Below are 17,849 nucleotides of genomic sequence, written 5' to 3' on the forward strand. Positions count from 1 at the left end.
TGGGAACAAAAGGTTTCCTTTGTTGTAATTCTTCTGTTCGGCCCTGCACAGGGCTCTCGCGTGGGGCCCTGCAACACGTGTCCTGCATAATGGGGACAAAAGCAGATTACTGCGGGGATGCCTGAAAGGGAGCCGTGACTTGTTCCCTTGGTGCTACGATCTTGTTTACAGGCTGAGCTTTGCAGGGAGCAATTCATACAGGCTTCTTTTGCATTATAATAGCAAGGATTTTTCTTGGCAGAAAAAAAAAAAAAGCACGAAATAGGGGAGAGGGTGAGGTGAGGATTTATCACAGAGATGAACATAGCCTTGCCTGAAACAATTTATGCTGTTTAGGCCATTTATGCTAAATGAAACGATCAGTTCCTGCTTCCCAAACGTTGCCTCCCAGTGCCGTGGGCCTGATTCAGCACAGCAGCTCGATGTGAAGGGTTGGGGGTTCAGAGGCAGCCTTAGACTCATTTTGCTGCTGGCCCACGACAGGAAGGGGCCAGCAGCTGGGCTCTGCTAAGACTGGGCTGCTGCACATCTCCACTTGGTGTTGGGAATGTTTTTTTTGGCAAACACTTGGGAAAAATTATCACGTTTAACACACGTTTAATACCTCTTTTGCTTCTGCAGTCCTCTTGCTACCTGCTTGTGCTCTCGGCACCTCTGCTGCCACTCTGGTGGCCTCCAGCAACTGCCACTGTGTTGTACACAACAGAAACATCAGGGTGAGTATGCACAACTGTTTGGCACCACGGAGTGTTGGCTGTCCCCCGAAGTGAGGGGCCATTCAGGTTAATCTCTCACACCCCCGTCGTGTCGTAATGCCCATCTCATGTGTTCTCCATCTGCCTGTGTTTCTGCGTGGTTGCTGAGTAAGGAGCAAAGGCTTGAGATGTTGGGTGGCTTGGCCTTCTTTCTGGCAAGCCTTCAAACTCAGTTTTGCTGAAGGAAGGAGCAGACTGAGAGAACCATCGATCCCCTCTTAGGGGCAAGAGGGAAGGAGCAGGGACGCGGTCACAGTGACTCCGCTGTCCCCAGTACCTGCCTGGGATGTCTGTGCAGGAGCTAAAACAACTCCATACCCCGCTCCAATCATGTCACTGAATTTTCAAAGGGCTCAATAAAATGTTTTGGTTGACTTAATCCAAAACGCTCCTGGCATTTTCGCTGGCCAACATCTAGTTACTGTGTCACGAGAGTGACTGGGGAAGATGTGCTTCCAGCGCAGCTTTTTTTGTACCAAATTGCCAGCATGGAGGGCTCGGACCACAGATCCACCTTTCAGGTAAGGCCTCACCCACAGCCACTCACAGCACTGTTCCCAGCCAGTTCCTGCCCCGGTACCTCTTTTTCCATCCCTCTCCCCACAGAAGCTTCTCCTGGGACTCTTGCTCTACCCACGCTGCTTATTTTACATGCTTTCCCCAGACGGCCTTGCCTTTGCAGGCAGGCATGCCTTCTGCACTGCTCACAAAGGCTCGCTGCACTTTTAACTGTAGAACAAATTAAAAAAATGTTACAGCATTGCATCCTCACTGTTAAACCTATACGTATGTACACACCAGAGTCTCATGCATTGCCTATCCTGGAGCCCAGCGCTGCTAAGCCTCCTGGAGACCCCTATGGTCACTGTGTCCCATCGTGTCCCCAGGTGGGACCCTGGAAGGCTGGCAGGAGCCAGCAGCTGAGGCTGTCGGTGGGGACAGGCAGAGGCCTGCAGCAGTGGCTGCATTGCACGGCCTGCATCTGCTGTGGGATGGGCAGAGAAATGAAGTTGAGGAAGTATTAGGAGCAGGTGACGGCAACCAAAGGGGAGCTCATTGGTTGTCCTTCACTTTTTTTGACTTTTCAAGCTTCAGGCAGCAACTTCCAAAATTCTTCCTGAGCCGATCAGAGCATCGATAAAGGGAACACCTTCAGCCGCTGTGGCTTAGCAGCATGCAGCCACCTCGAGTGGCTGGGTTTATTATCACCCGATGGGTTTTAATTGATGCTTTCTGCTTGTTTTAGATGAGATAGTCAGTCTCTTCTTAGTAGCTTTCGGTTGTATGATTGCAAACTGAGTGCAGCCTTTAAAAGAGACCTGGGTGAGTTTAGGGCTGATCCACCGTTACGGAAACAGTAGAACCGAATTCCCCTGCCTGCTGGATGCTGGGCCTTAAAGCAGGGATGCAGGCAAGTGCAGAAATCAGCAGCTCTGCCTGCTGAGCTCCGTGCGTGGGGCTGCAGCTCGTGGCTGGTGGGACAAAGCTGCTGTGCAGGCTGTTCAGCTGTGCTGCTGAACATGCAAGGTACAGGAGGTCTGCAGGGGCGGGCCTTTGCAGTAAGGGAGGATTTAGATTGTTTTTTTTTTCTTTTATTTTTTAACTTATTTGTTCATTTTTTATTGATTTCATTTCTATTTTTATTTTAGTTTTTAATCTAGTATTTTATTCTTTTAATTTTAAATTTCTTTTTAATGTCACAATTTTTATATTTTAGATCATTATTTTATCTTTTATTTTTTCTTTATTTTTAATTTTTAAATGTTTATTTTTTGTTATTTTTATTTTGCTCTTATTTCCTTTTTATTTTACTTTTTTGTTTTATTTTTACTTCATTTTTATTTTTTTATTTTCTTTTATTTCTAATTTATTTTTATTACTATTTTTTAGTTTTATTTTCCTATTTATTTTTTTGTTTTTATTATTATTTTTTATTTACTTTTCATTATCTTTTTTTATTTATTATTATTATTTAGTAATTATTATTAATTATTTAATTATTTTTATTAATATTTATTAATTTCCTTTTTATTTCTTTTTATTTTTTCATTTATTTTAAATTTTTATTAGTTATTAATTTCCTTTTTCATTTTTCCATTTTTCATTTTTTATTTTTATTTACTTTTTATTTTTTATTTACTTTTTTTTTCATTTTTATTTCCTCATTTTTGTCTTCATTTTTATTTGTTCTTAATATATTTTTATTTATTTTAATTTTTTATTTTTCATTTATTATTTTTATTTCGTATTTCATTTCGTTTTTTTTTAATTAATTGTTATTATTTTGCTTCGTTTTTATTATTTTTTATTTTTTTCTTTTCTATTTCCTTCTTATTTTTTATTTTTCATTAGTATTTTTATTTCCTTTTTATTATTTTATTGTTTTTAATTTCCTTTTTATTTCTTTCGATTTTTTCTTTTATTTTTAATTTTATTTATTTATTTATTTGGTTTTATTTTTCCATTTTCCATTTTTCATTTTTTATTTTTATTTCCTTTTTATTTTTTTCATTTTTATTCCTATTTCCTTTTTATTTTTCGTCTTTATTTTTATTTCTTTATTTTTATTTCTTTTAATTTTTTATTTTTCATTATTTTTATTTCATTTTTCATTTTGTTTTTTAATTCATTTTTATTACTTTCTTTTTTCTTTTTTATTTATTTTCTGTTTATTTTTTTTTCATTAGTACTTTTATTATTATTTCCTTTTTTTCCTTTTATTATTTTATTATTTCCTTTTCATTATTTTATTGTTTTTAATTTCCTTTTAATTTCTTTTTTTTTTCATTTTTATTTATTTATTTATTTTTATTTCCTTTTTATTTTTTATTTCCTTTTTATTTTTTCATTGTTTTTATTTCCTTTTTATTTTTCGTCTTTACTTTTAGTTGTTCTTAATTTATTTTTATTTCTTTTAATTTTTTATTTTATTTTTCATTTTTTAAAATTCATTTTTATTATTTTACTTCCTTTTTTTTTCTTTTCTATTTCCTCCTTATTTTTTCTTTTTCGTTAGTATTTTTATTTCCTTTTATTATTTTTCATTTTTTTATTTTTCGTTTTTTTTTTTAATTTCCTTTTAATTTTTAAAACGTTTCTTTTATTCATTTTCTGTTATTTTCTTTTGTATTTCATAGTATAATTTATAATAGTTTATCATATTTTTATCATATTTTATAGTACTTAAACATTTTATAATGTTTTATATGCTATATTTTACTTCTTAGGTTCTGTTTCGTATGTTCTAAACCGCATCCAGGCACCTGAATAATTCCCACCTACTCCATGGCAGGCAGGGCTGACCCCCCTGCAGCTGTCAGTGCAGCACGAAGCTGCTTGCAGGAGCTCAGGTGCGCTTTTCAGTACAGCTCACACACCTGAACCTGAGCCTTGCAGAGGTGAGTGGCAGTGGGCTCTAATTAGCACTGTTTCACTGGAAAATAGCTGCCAGATTAACATTTTTCTTTTGTCCAGGAAATAAAACCTTCTTGGGGACACTGAACGTGGTGGCGGGGGGCTGCGTGCAGCGGGCCTGGTGCTGGGGTGCCCCTTTATAGGGCCGTGCCTTTGGGGGCGCTGCTTTCGGGGTCCTTTACCGCCTCCCAGCAGCCCCCTCCGTGTTGCTGGGGATGCTCAACCCCCTGCCAAGAAACTCCACGCGCACACGGAGGAGTTTTGTTTCATATTTTATTGAATTTCATTTATATTAAATTAAAAATATATTTCTGACAGATTCATGTAACAAAAAGGCAGAACAGTTTTCAAATTGTTCAGCTGGGATGAGCGCGGGTCGATGCAAGGTGGGTCGCAGTCTACATTTGCCTTAACGAACAGATTAAGCTCTACCCCAAGGGCCATGAGGAGAAACGTGGGACTGCACACGGGGGGCAAAGTATAACCACACACAGAGAAGGTCTGCAGGCTTCTCCCCAGCCTCCAAACAAGACAGAAGGGGAGGGAAGGAAAAAAGAGAAAGAAAACAAACGAGAAACCGTGAAAAGAAGGGAAATTATGCTAAAATATGTACCTAATATTAACCCAGGTCAGTGTCTTAACAGTGCGTAATCCTCAACAGCTAAAATATGAGAAAGGAAAGGTTAAAGTAACGTTACGCCACACACAACTGGCATACCCTACTGTGTAAGCAAGTGCAGAAAGTCTGAACACACCACAATAGTGCTAAAACACAGAATCCCACAGAATGACAAAAATGGTATTTCTAACCAAAACCAGAGGGTGGGAGGGGAAGAAAGAAAAGGGGAAGGAGCGCATAAATCACAAGCAAATTACCTATATACAAATCAACCCTAAGGACGATTATGTTCCAAATAATGGTGACCACAAGGAAAATAAAAGCAACATTATCCTTATTTACAAATGCAACTAGCTGTGTCTTTAACAAGCTATAAAAATACTATTCACATTTTCAAAGTAACATACAGTAGTTTTTGTATTTTTCTGTTTTTGTTTCAGAAAGGCAGCTAACTCTGAATGCATCGCTTTGCACGAAATGAGCGTCTTCCCCGACACACCGGTGCTCCTCTTCTTCTGAAGGTGCTTCTAAGGCAGAATTACTGTGCCATGATCTCTTTGCGCTGTTAGAACCCAGAGAACTGCCCCAAAACCAGAGCCCCCTCACTCCCACCTCCACCTCTCTCTGCAGGGCTGTGCCCCCCTGGCAGGAGTGGTGCTGCTCCTGCATCTTCTCCCAGCTGGGGCCCAGTCTCGTTGCCCTCCCAGTTTGGGAAGGTGAGCTTTGCCCTACAGAACACGTAATTTGAGGACTGCAAGGACAGCAAACGTATTTTGGGTATCTCTGTTTCTACCGAGAGACTGCTTTCCCCCTCCGTTTCCCCTCTATACCCTAGAGTTGCTACCTCTGTAGAAACTCCAGCTTACCATGCTGGGGAAATGTCAAAAACTGGGCAGAAGAAAAACCAAACCAAAAGGCGAAAACCATTGTGAATAATGTTACAAATGCACACCCATTTCCAACGCTGAAATGCTATTAAAAACCGTGTTCTCAATCATTTGCATTCTCAGTACGCCCCACCATGAGAAGGCGAGGACCCAGCAACTTCCTTCTGCCCCATCTCCAAAGGAACGCTGCCTTGAGTGCATTCAAAGTTAGCTACCCCTTACACAGCTGCTCAGTATTAATCGACCCATTTAACAGCAGTACCAGCTTATGCTACATATGTCGTATTACCTTACCTCAAAGGAACGGCGTACGTATCTACATTTATAAAATACCATTCACAGTTTATTACTGTGGTTATCCCAAAAGGGTTTAGTCTTCGGAGCGCTATGGACATAATAGGGCGTTTTTATCCCTAAGAGGGCTCGCAGCCTGGGCAGGGCTCGGGGACAGAGGTGCTGCCATCAGCAGGGTGCACCTTAGCCCTGGTGGTTCCATCCACGACACTTTCGGAGCACAATCTCATGGCTTTATTTGTTTTTTCTGGGGGAGGGAGGAACGGGGATGCATCTATTCACACGGCCTAACACCTTACAAATCTACAAAATCCCTCTTTACCAAGGTCCAAAACTCTCTAATTATAAAGAATAAAGTAGCGCTAACTATTCACACTTCCTAATAGGGATTATGTCCTTAGCTTCCTCCTCAGCTCAGCACAGACCTCCCCCCACCAGCTGGGCTCACCGCTTCAACCTTCCTCTGTGTTTCAGAAAGTCCCACTGCCATCAGTCAGACTTAACAGAGCCCAGAGGATCCCCTGCCTTGTCCCAGCCTACGAACAGATACCAGCCCTGGCCGTGGGACAAATGGAGATGCCTTACCTTCAGCCTTACCTTCCGGTCATCTCTGTGACAGCAGCGAGCCCCCTCACAGCGTCAGATACTAAATCTGAGTGGTGCAGTGTGACCATGTGCTTCAATAAAGTGACTCGTGTGTCCCCCTTCATTCTTGGGCATTTGAGAGTCGCTTCAAACCACGGAACATTGTTATTTATTCCCGATTTGAAAACCCCACTTTAATGGTGACGACTTCTACCTGCATAACACTTAGCAAAAGGCCAAAAATAAAAACGAGGGCATGTTCTGAGCAGCTGAGGCTGCCCTCGTGGACAGCCGTGCTTCTTTGTGTGTGAGGAAATGCAGTACTGCAGCCATCCAGCCCCTGCCTGTCTGCAGCCCTGGCTTGTGGAAGTGGCATTGGAACCCAAATCCTGCACGTGTAACAACAGATGAGCTGTTCTGTCAGCAGCAGAGATCTACAATCCAGAATAATGGAAACACTACAAGTGACAGATCTAGAAATGAGCAGGTGTACAGTCTCTTTTATATTATTGCAAGTAAAAACATCTCTTACAAACAACAGCAGAAGAGAACTCCGGGTGACGCTGCCTGTTCTGAGGTGATGGTCTTTAAGAGCCCAAGAGGTCACTGATCACCTGAGGCTTGCTTAGTCCTTGTTAAAGCCTATTTTCTACAGGTCCCCCTTGAGCTAAAGAGCCTTCGAAAGAGATGAACACCTACCTGAGCTTGCACCCAGCTCTCGACTGGCAATAAGCACTGGATCCCTTCTGCGTGCACGGGCCCCAGCACCAATTACACAGCAGCCCTGCACGTGCCATTTCGGGGCTCCTCCTCACTGTCCCAGAGGACCACACGAAATGAGCTCATTGCATACGGTTCCTGCAGTCTGGACTGCATTTCCACCAAGTGGTGGGATCCAGGGTCAGTGCAACCATTTTTTGTTTTGTAGCAGGAGAAACATCTCTGAGCTGAGCTTAGGGTACCTGGAGCACATCCATGTGATGCCTCCAATCGCTGCTATGCACTCAAGACAAGTCGTGAATACTCCACTGCATCTAAGCAAACGGTCATACACGTTTAACTCCTCAGCTATTTTGCAAAAAAACAAAAACAAAAACAAAATTAATATTTATTTGAGCAATCAATGAGGTGCGGCTTCCACTTCTGTCAGAACTAGCCCTCAGCTCGGCAGGTAACATCTAAGATGATCACTGCAAGAGAGAAGGTGAAAACCAGCTCTTGCTCTCCTTCATTTAGCATATTTACCTCAGACAAAGGCTGATAGAGGTATCTGCTCTTGAGAAGCAGTGCACTGCTTTTCTTTTGTAGATGAGCAAAAGGAAAACATCTACCAATAGGTGTCTGCCCATGAAAAACCCACGGGAGCTGATGCTGGTGGGTATAGATACCACTGTAGAACCAGAGAATTAATCAGAGATGGAGAAAATAATTCTGCTGATGCTCACCTACAGCTTTGTGCTGACAAAATGCACTTTGTGTGTGGATAGCCCCCAGTGCCAGGTGACGGCCTGCCCCAAGTGCTGCCTCCATCCAAGGAACGCTGCATTTCCACGCTACCAAGTGCATCTTACCCACAAACAACGATTACAGTGAATAAATAATTCAAGCTACGTAAGAAATGCTAAAGAACACTGTTATTTACATTTTGATTCTTTCTAACACCAGTCCTACTTACTTTATTACCAGAGGAACAAACAGGTCTCCACCTTCCACGAACAGCTGTCTGATTTTGGAGACGTGCGTCCCTCTCCCCCCATCGCTTTCATGTGCCCCTCTCTGAATTCATGCACGAGCAGTACAGCCATTGTTCTTCTCCATTGGGAATTACTCTGTTGTATGACCTGCTCAAGGATAAACTGACCACCCCTTCCCCCGCTGCTCCATCTGCCTACAGCACCTAAGCTGCTTACATGCTTCGGTACTGTCACCAGCAAACCTTCCAGGAGCAGGGTCCCCAGGACGGCATGTGCCATCTTCTGTTTCCCATCACAATCAGAATGTTACAGATGGTGCCGGAAGGAGACGCCGTCTTTGAGCTATGTGACGCTCCCTAATCACTGATCTCACCTCAGAGGTGTGCTGGTCAGTTGCTCTGTTCTCATCTGGCCCAGCATCTCCTTTCCGTAGCTCCAAAGAGCCCCACGCGGCAGGCGTAGCAGTACCCTGCAGCTGGAGGTGAGCTCGGCTGGCTCAAGCAGGGCTGGGCACATGTGGCACAGGAGCAGGCTGTTGGCAAAACCGGCCCTGGCTCAGCAATCACACGTTTCCTTTCCACCACCAAGCACCCAGCTCTGAAAACTCCTCCTACCTTTTGTCAGGCTGCCCCCGAGCCACCAGGACTGCAGTCAGTATTGCAAGCTGTGTTCATAGGCAGGATGGTGGAGGAACTGGATACAATTTCCAGACCACTGGTTGTTGCTGGTTTTGTTGCCAGGTTACCCCAAAGATCTTGACATTAATAGTACTGAAGTGCATAAACTGAAATACTGCCCTCCACCAGGTATTACTCTCCCTTTCTAAAAGCCTTAATGAGACACAGACACCTCTTTACAGGTACCTAATGCAACCTCAAGATTTTCAGTGGGAACCAGGCGCACAAATGCTCACACAGGACGTGTTGGCGCACCAGGAGCAAGCCATCAGCAGCACTGCTCCACCCCTCCCAGCTCCATCTGCTAACGCATCCCAAACAGCGGCTGATGGTTCCTTCCCAACAGGAGGAGGGGTGTGCAGGTTTCTACCTAAAAACTGAGGCTGATGAACGCGGAACCCAGTGCAGGGAGACCAACTCGTACCTGTTTACATTTTGGGACTGAAAGCTCTGTGAGTCATGCGCATTTTGACTTAGCAAACATCATGTACACTGTGTTCTGTGACAGAGCAATCCTCCTGTTAGAAAAAAGCATTCCGTACTGTGCTGCACACCGGAGCAAGGCATTCTCCTCCTTGGATCCCTTCCAGGGCTTGCTGTGCTGTCCTTCACGTGGCAGCAGTAAGAGCTGGCTGCTCTGTCACTGTGTTCTCTGAAACAGTCAATGCAACGCCTCTCCGAACTGGTGGACATTGTACCAAAGACTTGATATGCTTCATTTTGGCATTTCCACAGTCATCCTTTACATATAATTCACTTTTTTTAATTTAAAATTATTATTTTGTATTTTGCTGGTCACTTCCATATTGCTTCATTCAAAATCCAGAAAACAGTTCAAATAAAATCAGAGCTTAAGTGCAAACTAACTTTCCAGTGAACTTCTATGTGCGTTTTCTCCAGTCCAGTGTCTTTCTTTCTTCCAGTTTCAAGGACGCTTCCTGCCAGCACCCCACAGAGAGCTGGGCTGACTCCGTGACCCACAGTGAACTCTCCAGTGCTCCGTCTCGTCCTCAGCATTGCCTGACAGCATCCCCAACCACCTTCGTGATCCCAAAGAAGAAAAAGAGGGAAGAGTGTATTTGCGTTTATGTACCTATGGTTGGCAGGTATAAAACAGGAAAACGGAGCCTTTTACGTACAAATCTTGATTTCTTGGCCTGTCCTTTTCGGTTCAAGAAGAAACTCATTTCTGAAAGGATTTTTCTGTTTAAAACGTTTGTCCTGTTGGCACATATACAAAAATGGTCACGTCACGCACCAGTTCTGAGCTGGAGTCTCTGCGGTTAGGAAGTGGCACAAAATCATGATGTAGCTCTCAGAACAAGGATGGCGCCAGCTCTCAGAGTCACATCATCATTTCTGGGAAAGCCACGATGAAGATCTGAACGATTATGAAAAGCCAAGTTAGCCATTTTCAGTTGCCGGGATAGAAAGTATTAGAGAAAGAAACTGGATTCTCAATCTCAATTACTGTGCTATTACACATGATATAAAAATTGTCCATTTTTCCCCCTAATGGAAACTGCATTGAGATTTCCAGGAATGCTGTACAGACTCATCAGTTCCTCCTGAGAGAGACAGCCTCTCTGTGGCTTCCCCTACGGCGTCTGGGTGGAATCACTGAGCCTAGCTTGACAGCAGGCAACACTGCCACGGATTTTCTGTACTGTCTGGTTTCTCTGACCACCTGCCCCTCAGAACTGCGGAAGGCGAGAAACACCAGCTGTACACTCCTCCTCTCCGTCTCCTTCCTTCCTTCCTTCTTTTCCGGTTCCCAACCCAATCCGCAAATGACTCCAAGACATCCTTTCACTTGGAAATAGCAAAAATGAGTGAACTGGCAAGAAGAGGAAGCTCGTGGGAGGAAAAAAGGGGAGTAGGGAAGGGAGAAGGAGGAAAAGAGAAAGAGTGAGGCAGCTAGAAGGGGTTGCCTTTCCACTTCTGTAAGACCGCGGTTACTACACCACTGTGTTCCGGTGTCTGTAGGGTGGCGGGGGCAGCACAGTGCCAGGCTTCAGGGAGAACTCGGAGAGGTATTCGGGATTCTCTGCCACAATGGGCCGGATCCGTCCGTTCTGTTTGTAAAAGTATTTTGTGCTGTACTCTTGCAGGTAGTCCGGGTGCTGGAGAGTGCTTCGTGGGGGCAGGCTGTGATTCCAGTAGTCTGGGTTGTCAAAGGCCTTCTTGGCTTTCTCTGGCAAACTGTTCTTCAGGTACTCAGCGTTTTCCAAGGTGTTTGCAAAAGTGTTGAGGTACAATGGCTCATTCACGTACTCATCCTCTGCTTTGGGCTGCCCGTTCGGAGCGTTGTGATACTCTGGGTTATCCACAGCTTGCAGATCTCCGTTCTTTCGCCGAGAGACGAATGGGTTCTCTTCCACTGGATTCAGGTAATGTAAGGAAAGATAAAAAAAAATCAATCAACAACGATTGAGAGAAGAGCATCCACATAGAGCCCTCTTGTTATGTTACCATCAGGTGCAGACTAGTGCCTCCTTCCACCCAGCCGTTCCTAGAACTCCGGGTGATATCAGGCACCATATGTGTTGAACACACTCTCTTGCTAAAAGTGAATTTACAACTTAAACAGGCAGTATGGGCTAAAATAAAGAGCTGGGACCCTGGGAAACAGTGACTCACGGCTGCACAGCTGAAAACTGAACTGCAGCTTGCGCTGAACCGTAGCCAATGCCTCACCTGATCCTGGCCTTCCTGCTGGAGCATGAACTACAGGGCCGAACACACAGAGCTGCTCCTGTCCCTGTGGATGACTGTGCAACCTTGGATGTATCAGTCAAACCCTCTGCTCCACAGCTGTTCTATTCAGAAAGCTCCCCAGAAATCTTAGTTAGTCCTTGGGGATGGTTTTTGTGCAGAGAGACTTAACTTCTAAGACAGCTTCATTTCTAATAGAACAATCTGCCTGATTAAAAACCTTCCATCCTTGAAGGACAAAGGGCCTTGAAGCATTATGAAAAGTAATTCAAGTGAGTCCTGGAAAGGGTACAAGAGAGTCTTAACATTAGCTCTAGAACAGTTGGCACGGGTTACAGTGGCTACAAAACATCTGCTGTGGTTTAACACCACAAAAAGGTGTGGCTTGGTTGCAGAAAGGTTTGAAGGTACCTCGAAGGAGATAAGAAAGATGGGAAGGGAAAAGAAACAAAGATATTGGCTGCCTTAGGTTACAAGTGCACGTGTCCCACAGTCCCCTCTGTTTCCCCCATGAAGCAAGAGGCTTCCAAATTCCGTAGCAAACCCAGTAGTTACTTGGCATTTACATCTGCTTTAATTAATTTCTTTAAAGATAGTGCTGATGTTTGAAAGCAAATTACTCATGACACATCCCCTAACAGCAAAACAGTGCCGTCACTATTTAAAAAGAAAGGAGAGAATGAAGGTCATGTGGGAAGCGTAACACTGAGCTGGCACTAACGTGGGCACGCATCACGTCGCGGTGATGGTCTCTCCAAAGCACACTGCATTCTTTCAATCCTGAACTTCTCTTGGGTGTAAAATGCCAACTGTGTGCATCGGTTCTGTGATATGTTCACCCTGACATTTACCAACCACAATGCTGTGACGATAAAGCAGATCAATAAACAAAGCAAAGTGGAGACCGTGGCTGGGCAAAGAAAGACTCTTGGAAAAAGCACAAATATTTGTTCTTGGATAAGAAGGAGGGGGGAGGGGTTGTTGGTTTTTTATTTTTGTTTTGTCTTTATCGTTCCTTTCTCTTGTTCCCTTCCAGCATCAAAAAATAAAGGGGGAAATACCAAACCTGACATTAAAGCAGAGTCAGCTTTCTTAAGCAGAATACTGAGCAGTAAGAAGGGAATCCCCCCGCAAAGAAATTTTAATCAAGTCAGAACGTTTCAGTCCTGCTGGGTTAGCTGATGAAGCCACTGTTTGTGAAAAGCCGCTGATGTAGAAAAACAGAGAACGCAGTCATGGGGAACTTCTCTGGAAAGACAAACTGCTACCTGTTTTGGGTTTGTCTCGCATTGGCGTCATGTAGCCGTCCTCATCCAGCTCTCCCCGGATCACCCGCTCCGGTATGAAGACTGTGGGATCAGCGCTGTACCTCTGGGTGCTGCTGTCCTCCTTTGCCAGCGTGGCCACCTGCTTCCGCAGCGTGCCGTTGCAGCAGGTGTCTTCAAAGATCTCGGCCGTCGCCCCCTGAGCAACTGGGGCTTCTGGGATGACGCAGCCAGGAGCTCTGTACGGCATCGGCACTCCCTGCTCTGCAGCATAGCCGCCATCTCTGTACACGAACTGGTTCTGTTGGGAAAGAGAAGGCAGCTTAGAAAGGAGGCTCTGAAGGGAGGCAAGATTCTACAACAAGGCACGCCTGCGGCTCTCCCGCCACAGCTGCTCAATGATGCATTTCACAGGGCAGTAGAAGCCTCATCCATCCTTCAGGCTGCTGCATTTCCAGTCCTGCAGGACTACCAAAGCACCCACCTTTCCCGGTGCTGCTGAGCAGGTCCCTTCCCTGGGAAGAGCATCAGTGCGGGCAGGGCAATGAGGAAGCAGGAAATGAGGCTAGAAATGGGGTATAGAACTTATCTCCTATGCAAATGAGGAGGCTGCAAATAGCTGCAAGAGGCAAGCAAGCACATTTTCTCCTTCTCTATTACTGCGGCAACCTCCTTTGATTTCTGAACAAAACCCTTAAACCTTATGCTAGGGAAATCTCCTTCTGCAGAGGAAGCTGGGGACAGAGGACGCTGCCATCTCTGAACATGGTTTGCTCCCAGGGGGCTGCTCATAGAGCTTCATCAACATCTCAGCTCAACAGTTCAACTCAACCTACCATTCTGCTTCTCAGCAAGGGCGTGCAAGGAAATTTCGACTTCATGACCTATAAACGGGAAGGAAAAATGGACAAATTCATCCAAGCCTGTTTCCTAAATGCTCTTCCAAGAAATACTGGCAGTGATTTTGCCTATGGATCCATGGAGCTCATAGATAAATCCAAGCTGAGCTTAGAGATCCCTGACTATCGGATGGCTTACACACACATAAACTGCATTCGGTGTTGGTTTTTGAGACATTTATGTAGGAGTAAGGGAGGGGAAACAGAAAACAGGTAATGAAGGAAGGAGGAAAACCTAAAGAATGAAGGTTGAATGTGAAATACTTACTCCTGACATAGGGGTGTAGGCAGGAGGAGGGCTGTGTCCAATTTCGCTCTAATGGGAAAGAAAAATGGAGTGATGGATATGTAATAAGAGGTCACAGGAGTGAAACAAGTCGCGTGAGCTGAATGAGCTAGTGGAGAGAAACATGCACATCAGATTTCCTCAGCGAATGCAAAATGCAAAGATATTAATGATGGCCCACGTCGTGCTGATGTGAAAAAGCTGTGTGCCTGCCTGCCTGCCCCAGGGAAGGCTGCCAGGTTCCTTTCCCAGGGGTGAGTTGCACATGCTAACAGATACTACTGAGAGTTCTGGAGGTTGTAAGGCAATGCCTCTAAGCAGATACATTCGTTTGTTTTGATACCATCAGCACAGAGGCTGTATCTGCATCAATCTGTGCTGCTCAAAACTGACTTATTTCTCATTGAGGAAACGGAGCTTTTGGGAAGAAAACCAAAACAAAACAGAGAAACATTATTTTTCTACTGCCAAAATACTACATTTTAGATTTCCAGATCTGTTATTCAAAATTACACTGCTTCCCATTTTGTTTCAGAAACTTCTTTGTGTTTCCCTTACCTCCTATTTCAGGGAGAGAAAAAGCCAGGATATTAAAAAAAAAAAAGGATGAACTTGAGACAAGTGAGGAAAAAGTCCCTCATCCTTGGGTAAGAAGTCTGACCACACTGAGAACGCTTCACTTTAGAAGATGCCTTATTCATGAAAATCTCTTGTAGAAACAAACCTGTACCAAGAATTATACTGAAAGTACAATTAGAGAAGATGCACATCGTCATGCCACAAGGATGGGATGTACCACAGTCAGCTTTTGCCTTATAAACCTTTTGCCAGTACATCACTAAGACCAGCCTTTATAAAGAGAGGCTTTTGGTTTAAGCTCAGTATCTGCATCAGGGAAAACCTTCACAATGAATGTGGAAAACCCTTTTTGGTGTTCGCAAATGGGCTCAATTTGCTGGTGGAAATATTCCCGTGGCCATTTTGTAATTCAAATCTAGCACCTTTTGTCTGAGGTGCAAATGTGGTAGACAAGCCCTAGTTAGGGACACCACTTTTCTGCACTTTCGTGCAAATTCATCTGTATTTAGCCAAGCGATAACCTTCTAACAACAGGCTCCAGGCTGCAAAATACAAAAGGCAGGAAAACCACTGTTAGCTCAATGCCCCTCTGCACCAGCTGTCTGCAAAACCTGAGCAGGAGTCCCTCCTTGCACATTTTTTCCCCAGGGAAACAAACAGCTGGAAAGGAATGCAGAGGAGGAACTTGCCTGTGGCCTCAGTGAGCCCCTGCCAGTGCCTGGGGAATCATCACAGAATCATAGAATTGCTCTGGTTGGAAAAGACCTTCAAGATCATCAAGTCCAACCTCAAGATCATCAAGTCCAAACTCAAAAGGGAAGAAATTGATGAAGAACCGTGAAGATCTCAAGAGAAGTGATGCTGGAAGACCAGGTGATGGTCAGGAACCAGGGAATGGTGGCTTGCAAAAGACCAAATTAGTGGCCGGAGAGAGACACTGAGATGTGCAGGGAGACGGGAATCTGAGGAGGGAGGGAGAGGAGCTCTAAGTCTGAACATGGTAAGAAGACACCTGGATGATGCCAACCAGAAAGCCAATGTGCTCTCAGGCAGTGCTGTGCCTGGGCAGCCCCAGTGGCAGAGATCTAGGCTCAGTCAGGCTGGGAGCTTCAGTGCTCCCCTGTGTGCGCTGTAGGGGACGCTGACAGTTGGCCAATCCCTCTAAGAAATAGGGTACTTACATTCCCATGGTGCCACGGTGTATTTGAGACAAACATACTCAGCCAGGACAACAGCCAAGGTTCACAAGCAATAAACAAGGAATAAAAGAACCGGCATCAGGGAGTGGTTGCATAGCTGGCGCTACCACAGTGAGACAGATGATGATAAGAGAGAACAGGAAACACCTGACCAGGAACTAATCATTTTAAAGAGACAAGAGCAGAGATGAGCAATACACATCTGAGCAGACTGTGCAGCAGGGTTGTAACTTGGCAGTGTTCTGCAAGAGGCCCCTTTGGGACAAATGGAACAGTCCTTGGAACAAGGAGCAATTGTGCCTTATCATCTCCGATCCCTCTCACTTCTCTTTGTGTGGCAGATTTACTGACATTAGTGGCAAGGTCAGGCTACAACTCAGAATGTATTGCATAAATGGATAAAAACCATCCTCTCAGCTTGTCAGAGACTCCTACTGCATCCTATTGATGGGTACAAGATATTCCACTGCAGAGGATGGACTGACATCTCTTCACCCTCCAACCTCCCATTTCTTCCAATTCAGGGAAGCTCTTTGTCTACTCCAAAAAGATGGGGAAGGAAAAGAATGAAGACAGGTAAGTAGTGACAGGACAAGAAGAAATGGTTTTAAACTAAGACAGGGGGGGTTAGGTTAGATATTAGGAAGAAGCTTTTCACACAGAGGGTGGTGAGGCACTGGAACAGGTTGCCCAAGGAGGCTGTGGATGCCCCATCCCTGCAGGCATTCAAGGCCAGGCTGGATGTGGCTCTGGGCAGCCTGGCTGGCGACCTGCACACAGCAGGGGGTTGGAACCAGATGAGCACCGTAGTCCTTTTCAACCCAGGCCATTCTAGGATTCTATGAATTGGTAAGACGTGATCCACAGAGAGTGGCGAGGACTCCGACAAACTTGGCAAACCAAGTATTCTGTCAACACGTGTGACTTCGATAGGAAATACTATGCACCTCTGCCAGTAAACATTCAGATGATTACAACTGGAAAAACAATAGTGTTCTAGGATGGCCATGACATCTATCTATGGACATGCTGTGCTCCACCCTCATACAGAAGACTGAACCCACTGTCCTATCTTTATATTTTCTTGGCTGCGACCCTGACATTTAAATACGTACTATGCAAGTGTAACAACAAACTAACGTGCTGTCTAAGAATAGTCCTGTCCAAAGACATCAGAAGGGAACGGACTAGCATTAATGCATTTATTGCTATTTTTGCTGACAAGACCCTCCCCGGTTAGTGACCTGCCAACTGAGATCACAGTAATGGTATTTCATCGTGCCTCCCTCCCCTTAGCTCTGTACTAAACATAGCTGTCTTGCAACACTCTTTGCACAGACCCTTACAGCTTGGCTCTTCTCAGAACCACAGGTGTCTGCACTCTTTTTTAATCCTTTACTGTTTTTCCCCATGAGTTAATGCCCTGTGGCTGCTGTTCCAAAAAAGGAGGCAAAGAAAACAGCTGTGGTGCCAATTAGCGGGGCTGAAAATGTGATATAATTGTTTAAATGCCTTTAAATTGCCTGCTAATTGCAACGTGATGTCATCGTTTTGTGGGCTTCCAAGAGAAGCACTGAAAGCCTCAGCTCAGTGTCATTGGTCAGTCCATGAATCGTGCTGTGAGCAGAAAACACATCTGGATCTCTGCAAGAAAAACTTAAATAGCTTCATTTGTATGCATGATCCAGTTTACTCCAGTCCTCTATTTTTTTTTTTTTGCTCTATTCAAATTACATTTAAAAACACTATGTTGAAAAAAGCTGATGTTCTTTTCCCTCCTAGCTCCAGTGTGCACAGCAGCCATCTACTCTTTAACCCTCGGCAGCCTCCAAGAGGAGGCTTGTCACCAAAATGCCTGAGATTTCATTCTTTACACTACAAGACTGAATTTCCGGCACAAACTTGACATCGGGGAGAAAAGATAAAAAACAAGCAAACGAGCCCTAAAGGCTTTTATAGGCCCTCTGGTATTAACCACCAG

General features: G+C 44.4%; 1 protein-coding gene across 1 annotated transcript in view; it reads right to left on the reverse strand.

Moving 5' to 3' along the window:
* Positions 1 to 10,883: 10,883 nt before the first annotated feature.
* ERBB4 (erb-b2 receptor tyrosine kinase 4) overlaps positions 10,884 to 17,849 on the reverse strand; it is a gene marked incomplete at both ends in the record, with an annotated part of 495,076 nt that continues 488,110 nt past the window's right edge. Inside the window, 2 exons of the mRNA XM_079538981.1 lie at positions 10,884 to 11,320; positions 12,909 to 13,206. Of these exons, the coding sequence (XP_079395107.1) occupies positions 10,884 to 11,320; positions 12,909 to 13,206 (735 nt within the window). The remainder of the gene's footprint in view (positions 11,321 to 12,908; positions 13,207 to 17,849) is intronic.

Source organism: Tetrao urogallus (genome assembly GCF_951394365.1).
Source record: "Tetrao urogallus genome assembly, chromosome: 8".
In the NCBI taxonomy this organism is placed as follows: domain Eukaryota; kingdom Metazoa; phylum Chordata; class Aves; order Galliformes; family Phasianidae; genus Tetrao; species Tetrao urogallus.